This window comes from Sphaerodactylus townsendi, linkage group LG09 (assembly GCF_021028975.2).
Source record: "Sphaerodactylus townsendi isolate TG3544 linkage group LG09, MPM_Stown_v2.3, whole genome shotgun sequence".
Taxonomy (NCBI): Eukaryota; Metazoa; Chordata; class Lepidosauria; order Squamata; family Sphaerodactylidae; genus Sphaerodactylus; species Sphaerodactylus townsendi.
In genome coordinates, this window is record NC_059433.1 from 28,495,692 (window position 1) to 28,512,712 (window position 17,021).

The 17,021-nt window shown below is 41.8% G+C and overlaps 1 protein-coding gene across 5 annotated transcripts in view; it reads right to left on the reverse strand.

Annotated features, from left to right (window-relative positions):
- Positions 1-340: 340 nt before the first annotated feature.
- Positions 341-17,021, reverse strand: part of KIAA0319 (KIAA0319 ortholog) — a 43,660-nt gene continuing 26,979 nt past the window's right edge. For 2 of the 5 annotated variants that reach the window (XM_048508088.1, XM_048508087.1), the window contains exons 11-21: positions 16,522-16,645; positions 13,762-13,891; positions 11,307-11,455; positions 9,933-10,084; positions 9,442-9,580; positions 7,646-7,805; positions 6,167-6,309; positions 4,881-5,003; positions 4,665-4,755; positions 3,057-3,148; positions 341-1,427 (exon numbers count right to left, since the gene is read on the reverse strand). In XM_048508088.1, coding sequence (XP_048364045.1) covers positions 1,246-1,427; positions 3,057-3,148; positions 4,665-4,755; positions 4,881-5,003; positions 6,167-6,309; positions 7,646-7,805; positions 9,442-9,580; positions 9,933-10,084; positions 11,307-11,455; positions 13,762-13,891; positions 16,522-16,645 — 1,485 coding nt within the window. In that variant the 3' untranslated portion in view covers positions 341-1,245. Of the gene's footprint in view, positions 1,428-3,056; positions 3,149-4,664; positions 4,756-4,880; positions 5,004-6,166; positions 6,310-7,645; positions 7,806-9,441; positions 9,581-9,932; positions 10,085-11,306; positions 11,456-13,761; positions 13,892-16,521; positions 16,646-17,021 lie in introns of those variants that run through there. The other 3 variants (XR_007245490.1, XM_048508089.1, XM_048508090.1) reach the window with 3 other exon arrangements.

Here is a 17,021-nt window from a genome sequence, read left to right on the forward strand (position 1 = left end):
ACACCCAACAACTATTCTCCCTCTTAGAGTGTGCGTCATTTTTGTAATTTGTAACTATTCTCCCTCTTAGAGTGTGCGTCATTTTTGTAATTATTTCACTTTTCTTTATGTTAATACATAGCAAATGATTGGCTATATTTTTAATTAATGAATCTATAAACAATTGTAAACAAACACCCACACACGCCAGCTGGGTGACCTTGGGCTAGTCACAGCTTCTCCGAGCTCTCTCAGCCCCACCTACCTCACAGGGTGTTTGTTGTGAGGGGGGAAGGGCAAGGAGATTGTAAGCCCCTTTGAGTCTCCTGCAGGAGAGAAAGGGGGGATATAAATCTTCTTTTTTGGGGAGAAGGGGTGACGCACCAGCAGAGTCTAGATAGGCATTTTCTAAATTTTTGACACGCTGAGTGCTAAATGTTTGCCATCACTGACTTGGGATGTCTTCCTGCAGAAAACGTTCATGTACAAAAGAGGTGTGAACCTGGAAAAAGCTGTTTCTCACATGTGGAAGTCAGCAGCCCTTGTATAATGGTCAAGAATGTTTTAACAAACTAGAGACTGCCCCTGTTTAGAATTAAATTTCAAAAGAAAAACGAGTTGAACCACAATGCTGTAGAAAAGCAGAGTTCAGCGGCATCAACTGTCTCAAACATATACACATGTGTACCCACTCACCATATTTCCAATGTCTAGCGAAAATTAATTTTAAAAATCCAAGTTATGCAATCCCTCCTATTTAGCAAAAGCAGTTACTAATTTTGTATACTTTTTTTTTAAATGGGGAAAGGCACAAATAAAAATGGGTGTGAAGACAACTGATGCTGTTTGCTAGACATTGCTTTTAATAACTTAGGCTAATTTGCATACTGAGTTTAAAGTGATATCAGATAGACGCACGGTCACAACTTGCTCTGGGAAATAAGCTCATAAGGTAGCTTCAGCATGTGACCCTCTTAATGCAACCATCCGGGCTACGATTTCAGTGATAGCTGCCCATGAGATATTACATGAATACCATCAGCAGTCATTTGTGCTATAAAAACATTCCACATAATTAATGTGGTAGGTTAAAGTGCTTTCCTCATTCTTTCAGCAGACAGCCAAGTCCACAGAGTCCATTTTCCTTTCTTCCATTTGGGAAGTTTATTGCTCCATTAGCCACTTGTAGTGTTTCAGGAAAATATAGAGGGAAGAGGATCGACTCGTTCTTGGCATGTTAGGTCAACATGTCCTTTCACTGCATGGTTATTTATCTGCCCTTGAGCTGTAGCCGAAAGAGACGCCATTTTTAAGGGAGCCATTCATGAGATTCCTCTGGTTCTCTCTGTCCATCTTTGCTTTGCTGAAGATGGTGTCCTGGTCACTGTCAAACTCGGACTCTGAAACCATCAGGCTGGAATTGTGTACTGTGCTTCTGTGTTTTATACCTGAGGTGAAAGAAGTAGTAAGAGATGTTCCGGAAGACCTGAACACTGTTTGACTTAGCAACAGTTCATTTCCAGCATCAAATTCTACCATCATAACATTGTCATTCATAGGGCTCTGATGGGTGCACAAAACTCTGCTCTTTTTTTAAAAGAAAAAAAAACTCTCTCTGAATATTTTGCACAGGGTTCCAAGAAGGCATCCCGCCCTATTTTGCCGGTCTTTGGCCGATCAGACAAGAGCAGCTTAAGTGTTCTGAACTTAAGTGAACTGAACTGTCCTTTGCAAAGGAAGAAGAGATGAAAAGCAGAGAACCTGTCTCCCCACACTGGGAGCCTTTGCCAAGGAAGACCAGCTGAACCAAACCATCAAGTCCTTACGCCTACTGCATAATACAGCAGGCTCAAGCCATTAATGTAAGCGTATCAGTGGATCTGGGCAAAAGGTAGAGTTGGAGAGAAGCTCTGTTATATTCACGGGTAGTGACAGTTATATCAAGCTAGACCTTGCTAACGCTCCATTTTGCACAGGAAATCAACATCACAGTGCAAATTATCTTTAGGAAAACAGCGGCCGTGAATCGCCACAGCCAAAGTTGCTGCCCGGGAAGGGCAAGGGGAGAGCCCCCGGCTTCTGCCCTAAGAAGGGCAGAAGTCAAGTCGGCAACCATGCCCATTAAAAGCAAGACATCGTGACATCATCAAAGAGGGACAGCTGGGGCCTATAAGAGGCTGGCCCGGCCTTTGTCCCTCTTCCAGCTTGAGGAAATGGCTGGCAAATTGCAAATCATCTTTAAATTTCTCTGTGTGAACCAAAACTGAATCTGATCCACAGAATCTGACACAAATGGTTACTGAGATTTTACCAGCCAAATCAGAATAATTTCAGGCATAGAACCCAAAATGGAACTGAAACATAACATTTCAATAGTTTTATTCCCTAGCAGAAATGTAATAGGTGCAATAGTATGCCAGGGGTGTAACATACTAAAACAGTGCCAGAGGCTCACCCTGGGTGCTGTGCCTGCAGCTTAAAGCTGGCCCCAAGACTTGCTGAGGCCAGCAGCACACTGAGCACTGAGGGCTGACCAGCTCTAGTTTTATACTATTGAATCCACCCTCCAAGCTCCAATTTTTCCAGCCTGCAGTTTAAAGCTGGCCCCAGCCAGCTTAAGCCAGCAACAAATGGGCCGCTCCAAACTCCACATGGAAATCGGACAAGGCAGCTGGCCTCGCACCCATGCCAGCCTGGCCGGCCGCCTCTTGTGCTCCACGTGGAGTTTGGGAGTGGGACCAACTCTGTTGGCCAATATTTAACTGTGCCCATGCCCTGAGCTCCTTGAAGTTGTGGGGGGGGGGGGGGGTTTGCAATAATATGCCCCATAAGAAGTGGTGCCCACAGCTCCAGCCCCCTGTGCCCCCCCTCACTACACCAGTGAGGGCTAACTGGTTTATCACAGCAAGAACCTTTGCTGACAGCCAACTGAATTCAGATCCTGTTCTCCTTTCAAGTATTGTCACCAGATGTGGCAAAGAGAAATCACGTATTAATTACTAGAAAAATACCCATATGAGTTATAAATAGCTCCTTGGTTATAACCACTGAGACTAGAAGAATCAAATAAGTAATACCATATTTGGGCCTAAGCTCCATTCTCTCCAGGTCATCAATGTTATCCAAAATTGTGTATTTTGTTTTCTTTCTTATTTTGGTTCTCTTTCTGCTGCAAAATTAAAAAAAGCAATTTCAATTGTTGCCCTTGGACAGCTGGCAAAACAAATGCCCTGTTGCGTTCTTGGGTTGTGTTTTCTTACAAACAATTCAAACAGTTAGGTAAATCCCTCAAAGTTGCCTTGTCTTACAAACAGAATCATCCAAAAGTGTTCCCCCCCAACTAATTTCCCTCAATTTCCCTCAACATGGTATGTGTACAGTCCTTCCTCTTTTCATCTAGCTTCCCCACTCACCCCCTGGGTCCACAAGCACTTGCTTCCCCCCCCCCCATCACAAGGTCAGATAAGTTCAGGTGGGGAAAGGAGCAATTTACTATCTCCACATCTGGGAAGCTCACCTTCCTCTGTATATGGCCATTCCAAACAGCTGAAGCTCATACTCTGAGCTGCAGAAGCACAATATTTTTTTTCAGTCTCTCTCATTCAAACAGCACCAAATTAACCTCATGGATACCCTCTCCTCCAAGTGGTAATTATAATCATGCCTGCTTCAAAAGTGCAGCCACTTATATTGGGGTGGATCCAGTCAGTTTGCTCAACAAAGCTGGAAGGCTTCCTCCAGCCTAAGTCACACTGCTGAGCAGACTGACAGAATGCACACAGACCTTGGGCAGACCTTGATGGCAAAACCCATTCAGCGAGCATCTAAGAATGCTTATACTCAGTCTCACAAAAAGATGTTAGTAGACTGTATATTCCTCAGCCACAGAACAAAATATACCAGGCACTTTTTGTTGTAGAATCCTCTGCCTGGGTCCTAGTGCCTACCTAGGCCAGCTCCTCCCACACATTTGCAAGTTTGATGATAGCCATTCGATTAACTATAAATGCTCTTGTAACAAAGTACCATGTTCAATAATGTACAAAATAATGGTTTAGACAAAGACACTGCATAAAAATGAATAATTCTCAAATTTGTTTGGGACTATATTCTAATGCAGAAGCATGCAATTTTCTCAACCACTGCACTTCAACGGACCATACTAACATCTTTATCTGAGACAGTGTATAGCATAGCTAAACACTTCCCAAATGAGAAATACAGAGGCCTGCACATCTGAAGCAGCTTTTATTAATTTATGTATCTAGAGTTTCTTAAAACCAAAACATTTTGTCAAATTTGCAGAGAGAATGCGTAAAAGGGTGGATAAGCTTCCTAATCCTTCCAACATGGTATGACTATACAGTATACAACACAAGGTTGTTGAAATTAAATAATTCTGGTCAGTAAGCAGCTGGGAGATCTAGGGACCCTAGGGATATATATTTTATAGGTGAAATAGGACAATTTCGGATTGTGGATCTTATTCTTCATTTTATGCTTACAACAGTCAGAGAGGTTGATGAGGCTGAGAGACAAGATTGGCACTCCGATCACAGGGGGAGCTTCCCAGCTGAATGGAAATTTGAATATGAATATCCCAGGTGTCCGAGTGGTACCCTAACCACACCATCCTGACTCTCTTTTGACTGTGCATGTAGTATCCATAAGGTTAATATCATTACCTTTTGCAGCAGTAGATGCAGATCCAGATTAAACCCACCATCAGCACCATCAAAACAAAAGCAGAGACCATGATATAGAGTATACTCCATTCTAGGGGAACATTCAAAACAGTAATAGGCTACATTAATTCACATTCATGCAAGAGAGAACATGTATAGATCTGCTCTATTCCACATCCATTCCATGCAGACTTCACCCATCCCCTGACAACTTACCACAATTGCTCTCTCCATCATTCAGGTACGACTGTATCAAATTTTCCATCCAGAGTTGATAGCAAATACAACGTTTAGTGATGGGGTCACAATGTCCGTGTCCAGAGCATTTTAGAAGGCAAGCTATAATAGCAAAACATGGAATCATAAACAATGCATTGTTGTTTGGCATTCAGACAACATTGGGGTTCTGTATTTGCAAATTCAAGGCCAAGGTAAACCTTAGCAAGGTAGAAAAGCCTAAATATAAGCTACTTTCTCATCTTAAACCCCTCTTTTATTTATCCATAAACAGATGCCTCAATAATCGTCAAACATTGGTTTCTCTAGGGTAATTCTGTTTATCTCGCTGACATTGACCCTCTCTGGGATATTTAGTGACAGATTTTACCCCAACCTGATACCCAAGATCAGTGATGGCGAACCTTTTAGAGACCGAGTGCCAGGGACGGAGCAAGGGAAAACTGCGTCCAGGGCACATGTGCGCCCTGCGCCCTTGCCTGCCCCCGCCCTGTCCTGGAACGCCCTAAAACACCCCTGTCACACCCCTGGAATGCCTTCGCCATGGCCCGGCAAGGTCACACACCCAGTGCGTTGCACACCCCTCGCCCCTTGACACTATGCCACTGCTGAGTGCCCAAACTGGGACGATGGCGCGTGTGCCCACAAAGAGGGCTCTGAGTGCCACCTCTGGCACCTGTGCCATAGGTTCGCCACCACTGCCCAAGATCATCCTCTATTGTTAGTTTGAAAATTATGTGCTCTACCTCTGCGCTACGTCCCCAGCACTTCTCCGATTCTACACAGATATTCTAAGATATTCTACACAAATTCCTGCACAGAACAGTGTTGTAAACACTGTAATTGCCCTGTACTGCAAAACTATATGTTTTTGTTATAAACTAACTAGATGTTTTTGATTGGGTGGAAATACAGATGTATCAGAGGTGGTTCATTCCAAGCAGGCAAGTTTGTAATTCAACATCCAGTGCAGAATGAATGACACTGATCTACTAGCCATGGCCCATGATAAACTTTATTTATCTGTAAATGTTATCTGTAACATGTGGCACACATTATTCTCCAGCTTCTTGTTTTGCTCGACACCATTCTATTAAACAGCAAAATATGAGGACATCGCCATAAACCACAAACTACAAGGGAAAATACACACATATACATACGCAACAACTAACTACACACACAAATATATGTTGTATTGCGCTATGTGAGTACTAAAGTCTTGTAAAGCTCTACGGATCCTTGGAAGGAACACAAAGACATACCAGCCGTGTCAACACGAAGCACCTTAAAAAGCAGGAAATCTGGCTTCTCTTTCAAGAGTTGCAAGCGGAGCATCTGCGCCACATCTGAAGCCTTTATGACTTTGAAAGGATACCCTTTCTGCACGTAGAACACAACCGCTGTGCTAAAGAGAGGATGGGCAGGTTAACACTACGGAGCCAGGATGGGAACTCTATCCAATAAAAAGCGTAGCAAGGCCTGAGTTGTATTCACTAAAAAATTCAGACCTTTTGCCCCATTAGGCTGAAGTTTGGTATACAGAATCTACCTGACAAGGGGAATCATCTTGTGGGTGTATTGCAATACAATGCTATCAACCACATCTTTGCATAACAAGTTCCACCCAAACACTTACTGATTGATTCCCCACTCTGGGACATGGACAATATATACCCCAAACATTTCCTTCTCTCTGGACACAGTGTGTAACAGACTTCCCTCTGTGCCACCAATCACTCCCTCCCCTCCCCCTCTTTCCAATAGGGTGGGTGGGCCATGTCCAGATGCCTCTGAAGATGCCAGCCACAGATGCAGGTGAAACATTAGGAACAAGATCCACCAGACCGTGGCCACACAGCCCGGAAAACCCACCAGAACCTGTTGAATCCAGCCGTGAAAGCCTTCGACAATACATCTTGCATAGTGTTCAAAAATCCATTTTAAAATGGCAGAACTATAATATATTAAAGTGTTTCTCTTGTTCCAGAGGCTGAGCACAGAAAAAAATACCTACCTTTTGTTTACTTAGAAGACCTAAGCTCTGAATACATCATGTCATGTGCATGCATCAAATAGTGTTAGGCATCAATGGTGTTTGGCATCAAGCCGCATTAGAAGAAGAGGAAGAGTTGGATTTATATCCCTCCCCTTTCTCTCCTATAGGAGACCAAAGGGATTTACAAACTCCTTTCCCTCCCCCGCTCACAACAAACACCCTGTGAGGTGGGTGGGACTGAGAGAGCTCAAAAGACTAGCCCAAGGTCACCCAGCTGGCTTGTGTTGGGAATGTACAGGCTAATCTGAATTCCCCAGATAAGCCTCCACAGCTCAGGTGGCAAAGCGGGGAATCAAACCCGGTTCCTCCAGATTAGAGTACACCTGCTCTTAACCACTATGCCACTGCTGCTCCTTAGGCATGCATCAGGTCATGCGCATGAATCAAACAGTGTTAGGCATTGTTCAACTCACTGATAGACTCTGGTTTGGTACGAGTGGCACCACATACCAAGAAATGTGGTCTATCGCAGAAAAAAGCCTCTGCAATGGACTTAGTTGCTACCCAAGGAGCTCAGGTATTAATGAGTCCCTTCTCCTTCATTTTATCCACACAGAACTTCAAGAGGCAGGTCATGCTGAGCAGATTGACTGACCCAAAGCCATCCAATAAGATTCAAGCTGAGATCTCAAAAGTCAGACATTCTAATCCCTACATTACACTGGCACTCTGTAAGTCTTTATACCTGATATCAGAATAGGCGTGTATTTTCTGAACTTTAATATCTGACTCCAGGACATTCAATAGCACCGCAAGCTGTCGCACAAGCGTGTCCTTTTGTTGCTCCGTCAACTGGCCAACTCCAATTTGCAATATCAGTTCCACTAGGTCATTTTTCTTAGGGTCTGCAAATGCGGAAATGACAGAGTACTTTTTGAACATGGCAAATATTCTCTTCATTCTATTTGCAAGGAGTCCCAGAAGTCATAATAATAATGTTTAAAACACAAGGAAAATGCAAGTTCCGTGCATAAGTTCATCATGTATTGAATAATTATATTCTCAAATACAGAACATGAATTTCCAAGCAAAGAATTTTTCCCCCACAGTCTCCACAGTCTTGCCTCTCCTTACAAAAGTACCTGGATTAATTAACCAAGATGGAAATTATTTGTTTAGTTACATTTAACAGTAAAAATCAGAAAGAAGAAAGCAAAGGAAGAAGCAAAGGAGGGAAGAAAGAGAAGCCAGGGGAGCTGGGATAATAAAACTGAAGGCTAGACTGACAGTCTGTTCAAATGGATACTGTGTATTGGAGAGAGAACACAGCTGTCAAGAGACAATCCACTCTATTGCTTCTGGAAATCTGAGGCTAATTTATAAAGGCAGGCTGAGCAGGCCGAACCAAAAAACCTTTAATGAAAGGTTCATACTCCCAGCATACATCTCAAAGGACTGAGAGCAACTGACTATCAGCTGACTAGCAGACAAGTGCATTAACTTACAAATAGAGCAGCAACAAGAAAACAGCATACAAGAAAGCAGGATACAACGCAGTTTCACTGTCTCAAGAGGAATAAAATACAAAAAAGCTTCCAAACAAGCAACTTTTGAACAACATTTTCAAACTGTTAGTAACATAAATACCAGAAGTGGACCCCGTTCATACTACTTTATGCTAATTCGAATTGTGAGCCCCTTGGGTAGCTAGCCAGAGATCCAATATTCTACCAACCACTTCAGCACCATGGCCAACCCCCCACCCCTTCCCACTGTTCACAGTGCCCGCCATCTCCACAGTTTTATTCAACCGGATTATGCCACAACCCATGTCAGTTGTCATTAAGAAAATATGGCAGCCAGAAAGCTTGTGACTACCAAGGGACTACTGGAAATTTCAACTGCGGCAATCACACATTATCTATCCAACTCCTCTAGGGGGATGTCCAGGATTCTGCCTTCTCACCATCCTTTTATCCTCAATCACCAGTGAGGTAGGTTAAACTGAGAGAAGATGATTGGTCCATGTTCTCACCTAGTGAGCGTCATGACTGTGTGGGGATCTGGACCTAGGTCTCGCTGATCCTAGATCACCACCAACTACTACAACTGCACACAATGACATGAGCATGTAAGAGGAGGAAGCAGGATTTTCGCTAGGGAGGGGTTAGAGGGCTTGACGTTTTTCTGCAGGCCCCCAATAGAGCTACCTCATGCAAAGTTCAATCAGTGACATCACGCCCCCAGTGACTGAAAAATCCAAGGAATGTACCAAGGCTTCTGAGGGAACCTTCATATCTGCTTTTGGCATCTGCCTTGAACAGCAATGGAGATTCATCCTAACAAGGCAAAACAGTCATCAAGTTTGGCGTCAACAGGAAATCTCCCCCCCCGCCCCCCCCCCACCCATGGTTCCTGGATTGCAAAGAGAATGGCATCCTAGCTGAACAAGATATTTGTTGCACTGCCTATAGGGGGGAAAACAAGGAATTTGGGCAGAATGTAGACAGTAAGCTATAGATGTCCTGTTAAAGATCATACCTGGCTGCACTTCCACTACTGCGGTGTCAGTGTCTGAATCTCCTCTGCCATCGGTGACTTTCAAGTGAAAAGTATAGATCCCTTCCACAAGATTGGTTAGCTGCAATGCTGCCTCATGGTCTGAACCATGTATCACATCCTGCAAGAGTCAAGCTTCAGATTCATTTGAACTCACGACAAATCATTTTACAGCTGCCTACAATCTTCATGTCCTTTCACATGCCACAAAACTGGTCAAGAACAACCTCAGATGGTGGATGCTCCCCTCAGTCTCAAATCCACTAGTTTGGTTGCTTTTATTCCCTTTTTAAAGATGGAGAATTGAGACTCATAAAGAGATTCCCAAGGCGAGTCATGCCACATCCAAATCAAGCTCTCTATCCAATTGACATTACTGGGTTCAAACACACGTCACAAAAGCAAATAAAGGTTAAATCTACTGGAAATATGAAAAGATTAATTTGGGCTAGTTAAACTCTTAGTATACTTACTCCTGCAGCTGGACTTTGACCATCCCGAGTCCAGAGATAGGAAACAATTCCTTGGTCATCAGAAGACTGTGAACCATCCAAAGCAATAGAATTATTGGGAAGAACAAGGATGTGCTTGCCTCCAGCATAAGCTTGTGGTGGGCGGTTGCTTTCTAAGAAAAGAAAATTGTAAAAAAGGGGGAGAGTTTCATTAAAAAAGGAAAAGAAAGAAAGAAAGAAAGAAAGAAAGAAAGAAAGAAAGAAAGAAAGAAAGAAAGAAAGAAAGAAAGAAAGAAAGAAAGAAAGAAAAAAAAAAAAAAAAAAGAAAGAAAGAAAAAAAAAAAGAAAGAAAGAAAGAAAGAAAGAAAGAAAGAAAGAAAGAAAGAGGAGGGAGGGAGGGAGGGAGGGAGGGAGGGAGGGAGGAGGAGGAGGAGGAAGGAAGGAAGGAAGGAAGGAAGGAAGGAAGGAAGGAAGGAAGGAAGGAAGGAAGGAAGGAAGGAAGGAAGGAAGGAAGGAAGGAAGGGAAGGAGGAAGGAAGGAAGGAAGAAAGAAAGAAAGAAAGAAGGAAGGAAGGAAGGAAGGAAGGAAGGAAGGAAGGAAGGAAGGAAGGAAGGAAGGAAGGAAGGAAGGAAGGAAGAAAGAAAGAAAGAAAGAAAGAAGGAAGGAAGGAAGGAAGGAAGGAAGGAAGGAAAGAAAGAAAGAAAGAAAGAAAGAAAGAAAGAGAGAGAGAGAGAGAGAGAGAGAGAGGGAAGGAAGGAAGGAAGGAAGGAAGGAAGGAAGGAAGGAAGGAAGGAAGGAAGGAAGGAAGGAAGGAAGGAAGGAAGGAAGGAAGGAAGGAAAGAAAGAAAGAAAGAAAGAAAGAAAGAAAGAAAGAAAGAAAGAAAGAAAGAAAGAAAGAAAGAAAGAAAGAAAGAAAGAAAGAAAGAAAGAAAGAAAGAAAGAAAGAAAGAAAGAAAGAAAGAAAGAAAGAAAGAAAGAAAGAAAGAAAGAAAGCTGGCTAACTCCTTAAGCAAGGGAGAGATAGAGGGAAAACAGAAAAGGAGCTAGCAGTGCCACTACAACTAGGAATAAGATTAAAAAAGCATTTAAGTAAACTTAAATAATACAGCAGGGGTTTATTTATTTTGTAATAAATCCAAAATAAAGAATTAAAATAAGAAAATAAAAGCTCCGAATATGGAGCACAGTCTTGAAGATCCTGTGGTATCCCCAAACTTTTTCAAAACAGACAGTTTTGGCGACCTCCGAAAGGTACAAGAAAGCCCTGAGATGGTGCACGAGGCACATTATAAATACAGGCAGTGGAATGGTGGGTTGATGTTATTTAATTTCATTCTACACCAAGGTTCAGCCACAAGCCCTTATTTCTTCACACAATGAGGTCATTGGCTTTACCTTCCTTTACGGTCACAAAGAGTGTTGTGGTGCTGCTGAGTCCCTGATTGTCTTTTACGGTCAGTCTGAAGTGATACGTCCCAGCTTTGAGACTTGTGACAGTGGCTACTGCACTGTCTACATTTTCCATTTGCAAAGAGTTCGGTCCGCTGCAAGAGAGAAAAGAAAACCATAACCCTGGATTCTGACTGAGTTAATTCAGATTCTTATATTGTTAAAATGTTCTATTGTGGCCTTCGGACAAATTCTGCTGATGATGGCAGCTACAGGAGAGCTCCTCTTCGTATCAAATTTAAGAGCTAAAACAGACTCTCTCTAAGAGCAAGTTTTTATCTACTTCAGGTTGGTATTAAACCCTTAACCTGATCAATGCTTCTCTCCTCAACTACAGAATAATTGGCTTAAAACAGCATCAGCAAACCTGTATGCAAGTTATCTAAGAAGACAAACGAAAAAGATCTAGTCAAAAGTGTCAAAGTCTGAATGGCGGCAGAGGAATGGTTTTATTCTTTATTGTATTATTATTATTATTATTATTATTATTATTATTATTATTATTATTATTATTATTATTATTATTATTATTATACACATAACAGCACAGCACAAGTGTCTGGAATTCATCTCTGAATATCGAGTCCTTCCCAAGGACCTAGGTGGATATTAGAGGTATTTATGCGAGAATATGTGCAGTTCCTAGAAGTGCTGCTTTCTTGCAGCATGTGGACTGATGTTCCCTGTCCAAGTTTCTAGGGCTTCTTTCCAGATGTTTCTTTTTTTCAAGATTTCTTGGGATTCCTCCCTAGAGCACCGACTCACTAGTGGGATTACTTGTTGTTCTTTTGCCACCAAATCGCTCAACTTCTAATTTGTGGTGGTCCTTGTATTTGCATCTCATTATTATTATTATTATTATTATTATTATTATTATTATTATTATTATTATTATTATTATTATTATTATTATTATTATTATTATTATTATTATTATTATTATTATTATTATTGTAGAAGATCCCAGCAGGGATCCCAGCAGTAGATACCAGCAGGGCTTCTGAATTTGACAGATGTTAATTTTGTCAATTCGAAGATGCTTTAAGTGCTGCCCTAGTGTTTTTGGGATGGCGCCCAGCGTGCCGATTACCACTGGGATGACCTCAGCTGGTTTGTGCCATAGACGCTGAAGCTCGATTTTCAAATCGCGGTATCTAGTGACCTCCTCCTCCTTCTTTCTCCTCCTCTTCCTCCTCTTCCTCCTCTTCCTCAATAATAATAATAATAATAATAATAATAATAATAATAATAATAATAATAATAATAATAATAATAATAATAATAATAATAATAATAATAATAATAATAATAATAATAATAATAATAATAATTTGTTTTTAATATGTTTGATCTCACAGCTGCCAGTTCTTTAGCTGGTTGTTGGCCTTTCATTACAATTCGAGCCTCACCCAGAGGCCTACGAAGTTGTAATGTACCGGTGTAGTATTTGTGCGGATTTCAGCAGGGCTAACTTCTGAATCTGACAGATGTTAATTTTGTCAATTTGATGATGTTTTAGGTGCAGCCCTAGCATTTTTGGAATGGTGCCCAGGGTGCCGATTACCACTAGGACAACCTCAGCTGGCTTGTGCCATAGATGCTGAAGCAATAATAATATTTTATTATTTGTTTATTTTATTACTTATACATCATAGTCCATAGCTATAGTCACTTAGATCATTGTCTTAAGCTTCCACAAATGCCAAGGGCAGGCTGCAACAATTTAAATAAATTAAAATAAAATAAAAGCCAAAGCCTACATTCAGCAAGCAATCCCTAATTATTCTTGTGAAAAATGGGGTTCATATGGGCTTGGATCAAGGCTGGACATTTCTGCATTTGCAAGGACTTTCCACCAATCACTTATTCTCATGGTAGCCTAAACGTCCCCTGCAATGTTCCTGGGGGTCTTCTCCCTCCCAGGAACAAGATTATTGGGAGGGCAGAAGGGGTCAGTGGGAAAATCACTCTCCATGGACAGTTGTTCACCTGTGGAGACATTACTCTGGATCGAGCCCATAACAGGTTCTGGAGGGTTTTCCGGGTTGTGTGGCCGTGGTCTGGTGGATTTTGTTCCTAACGTTTCGCCTGCATCTTCAGTTAAGGCTGGCATCTTCAGAGGTGTATCACAGAGAAAACTCTGTTTCTCCTTCAACAATACATTGAGCCCATACAAAATACAATACGTTGAGCCCATAACAGTTTGAAAAGGCAGCTGATTAGATTGAAAGATCTGTTAAAACTGAATTGCGCTTGATTTGCCCTGTTTGAAGACCCTGCAAACACACCATCTGAAAGCTGTCAACTTTAATCCCTTAAATCCAAATTACTGAACCATTACCATTACCATGTGTTCATGCCGCTGAGTACATTCACACAAAAAAAGCCACCAATACAATACCTGATATTCTCCCAGTGATAATAAACAATGCCTAGATCATCAGTACTCTGGCTTCCATCAAGAATAGTGCTTTGGACAGGAAGTGTCAACTCCTGATCTGGACCAGCCACAGCTCTTGGAGGGCGATTTTCTGTAATGAAAAATATATTTTTAAAATCATGTTTTCTAGTCAGTCAGTCACTGGCAGGGGTAATCGATCACTAAGCAGGATGAGACGAAGAAGAAGAAGAAGAAGAAGAAGAAGAAGAAGAAGAAGAAGAAGAAGAAGAAGAAGAAGAAGAAGAAGAAGAAGAAGAAGAAGAAGAAGAAGAAGAAGAAGAAGAAGAAGAAGAAGAAGAAGGAGAAGGAGAAGAAGAAGAGGAAGAAGAGGAAGGAGAAGGGAGAAGGAGAAGGAGAAGGAGAAGGAGGAGGAGGAAGAGAAGGAGAGGAAGAGGAGAGGAGGAGGAAGAAGAAGAGGAAGGAGGAGGAGGAGGAAGGGAGAAGGAGAAGGAGAAGGAGAAGGAGGAGGAGGAAGAGAAGGAGAGGAAGAGGAGAGGAGGGAGGGAGGGAGGACGAGGAGGGAGCCGCAGGGAGGGGGCGAGGAAGGACAGGGGAGGACGAAAGGGAGGAGGAAAATTTGGATTTATATCCCCCCTTTCTCTCCTGCAGGGAGACTCAAAAAGGAGACTGGACAATCTCCCTTGCCTCTTCCCCCCTAACATACATACACCCTGTGAGGTGGAGGTGGGGAACTGAGAGAGCTCCGGAGAAGCTGTGAGCTAGAAGCCCAAAGGCCTCACCCAGCTAGGCGTTGTGTGGGGAGTGTACAGAGCTGGAATCCTAAGATTCCCAGTGATCAGCACCTCCCACAGCTCAGGGCGGCAGTGAGCTGGGGAATCGTGCAACCCGGTTCCTCCAGATTAGATACATGAGCTCTTAACCTCCTACACCACTGCTGTTCCTTAGGATTTAGAATTTAGCATGGTATGTTTTCATGTTGCTACTGATTTTTCACAGTCCAAGACTCATACAACTTGTTTTTTATGACAAAGCAGAGATTTTCTGCCCAGACACTGTGGAAAGTTAAATGGGGAAATGATCAGATCATTTAAAAAGAGATTACAATACAATCAATAGAGCACAATTAAGAACTTCATTTCAACAAGACTGAAACCATTTTAGGGGATTGGGCGATATACCAAACCCAATAAATAATAATAATAATTTTACAGGACAGTTGCTATGCATGTGAGAACATATTTTATATATTTATTTATACTTTGGGCTTTTATACCGCCCCATCCCAGAAGGGCGGTATAAAAAACAGTCTTTGCTATGAAAAGTTGGGGTGGCAGGAGCAGGAACTGAGCACAACAAAAGAAATATTTATTTTACAGTGAGGGGAAAGTACAGTTATCCCTTACACATTGCTGGGGTTAGGGGCACAGCACCCCCCATGATCTGGAAATCCAAGTAATAATTTCTAGTCCTCCCTTCATTAAACAGAACAAGTCTGACTTTTTCCTTTTTCTTTTCTTTTAACTTTTAAGAAAGAAATTGTGTATATTTATGGTATTGGAAGATAAAATATGTTATACTACACAATACTATATGTATCTTTTATGTATTCCGAGCTTCTAAACTTTTTCTGTGTTGTCTGCTGACCTTTGCGTGTCGTCTGCAGTTTTCACAAAACTCCCCCCAAATTCTCATTTAATTTATTCCATGATAGACCAATACTGCAATGGGGAAAGTTGTGATGTGGGATAACTGTGAACTGTGGATGCACAGGATCACCTTTATACAAAAGTAACCTATTGCGAGATAAAGATTTGCAGATACTTGATAGGATGTATCTATTGTGCCAAAATGGGGAAAAAAAACCCACTAATAACTGCCAGAGTAGCCAATCCAGGCACCAAGGGGTCTATCACAGAGATCTCCACAACAACATGAGTAATAGCTCCATCTTATGGCCACCAGATCCTTCATAGTGAGAAGATGGGGTAAAACTGCAATTGACCATCTGAATCTGTTCCATTTGCCACCATAGAACACCACTGTACCATCATGGATAACCAGGCTCCCTCGCAACAAGGAAAGGGAGCTGCCAAAGATATCCACTGCCCTAGGCCAAGCAATGGGCGGTGGAGATCTTTCAGAGCAATCACCTCACTCATTGGGCTTCAAGGCAGACTCGGATGCTGTGAATATTCCTGTTTTTGGAGCATTTCAGAGCATTTCTAAGATTTTTGGGGACTTAATATTCACAGCATCGACTACAGACGACTCAGGGAACTGCAGCATGCTGCGAATGAAGCATGAAGCACTGATTTGTCCACACACTGGGGGGGAAACAGAGAAAACCGGAAAATGGTGGCCAGGAATAATTTCTTAAGGGGGTGAATGCAAACAAAAGGGGGATTGAAAATGTTTTACAAACTTTTAGGAGATTTGTGCAGAAAGGCTCTTTGTCTATCATTAGATGTTGGTATTACAAGTCTTTTAAAAATAAACAAAAATTAATTTTTACAAAACTATATAGAAGCAGAGTTGAAAAAGCCAAGTATGCCATTCAGTCCGCACCTTCAGCTTCTGAGCCTGTACCCAACAACAGTCCAATTTACAGAGGTTGTATGGTTGGCTGGCTACCTCTCCCCCCTACCCCACATTCCTTCTACCCAGAGGGATAAAAGGACCAATGAGATTTGTTAGCTTATGAGTATAGCTCTTAAACAGATGGATGACCTGTGAAATCAAACCTGCTTCAAATTTGCCTACCAGGCTGAACAGTCACCATGACCTCAGCTGTAGATTGCTGCTCCACAGAATCAGTAACAGTCAGCTGAAATGTGTAATTGCCTTCTTGCATAGCGGACAACTGGAGGTACGGAGTCTGCATTCCCTGTGTGATCAGGAAGAGGAGGAGAGAGAGAAGGAGAGAAAAATCAGAAGTCTTAACAGTAAAAAAAAAATTGTTCTTAACCCAAAAAATTGAAAACAAATGTACCTTTTAAGAGGCGGCCTATAAGTTTGAAATATAAATAAATAAATAAATAAATAAAATAATTATTCTGGACCATTTAGTCCAAATAAATGAATATCTTAGTTCAAATGGATCTAAAAGAAAAGTAATGTTTCACAATTGCTGTTTTAAGGCAATGTTAGAATAATAACATGCACTAGTATGCCACTCACTGCTGAAAACCTTAATAGTGTTAACCACTAAATTCCCTGCAGAAGTGAGCCAAATTGCATTTTCTCTGATAAAACATCAGTCC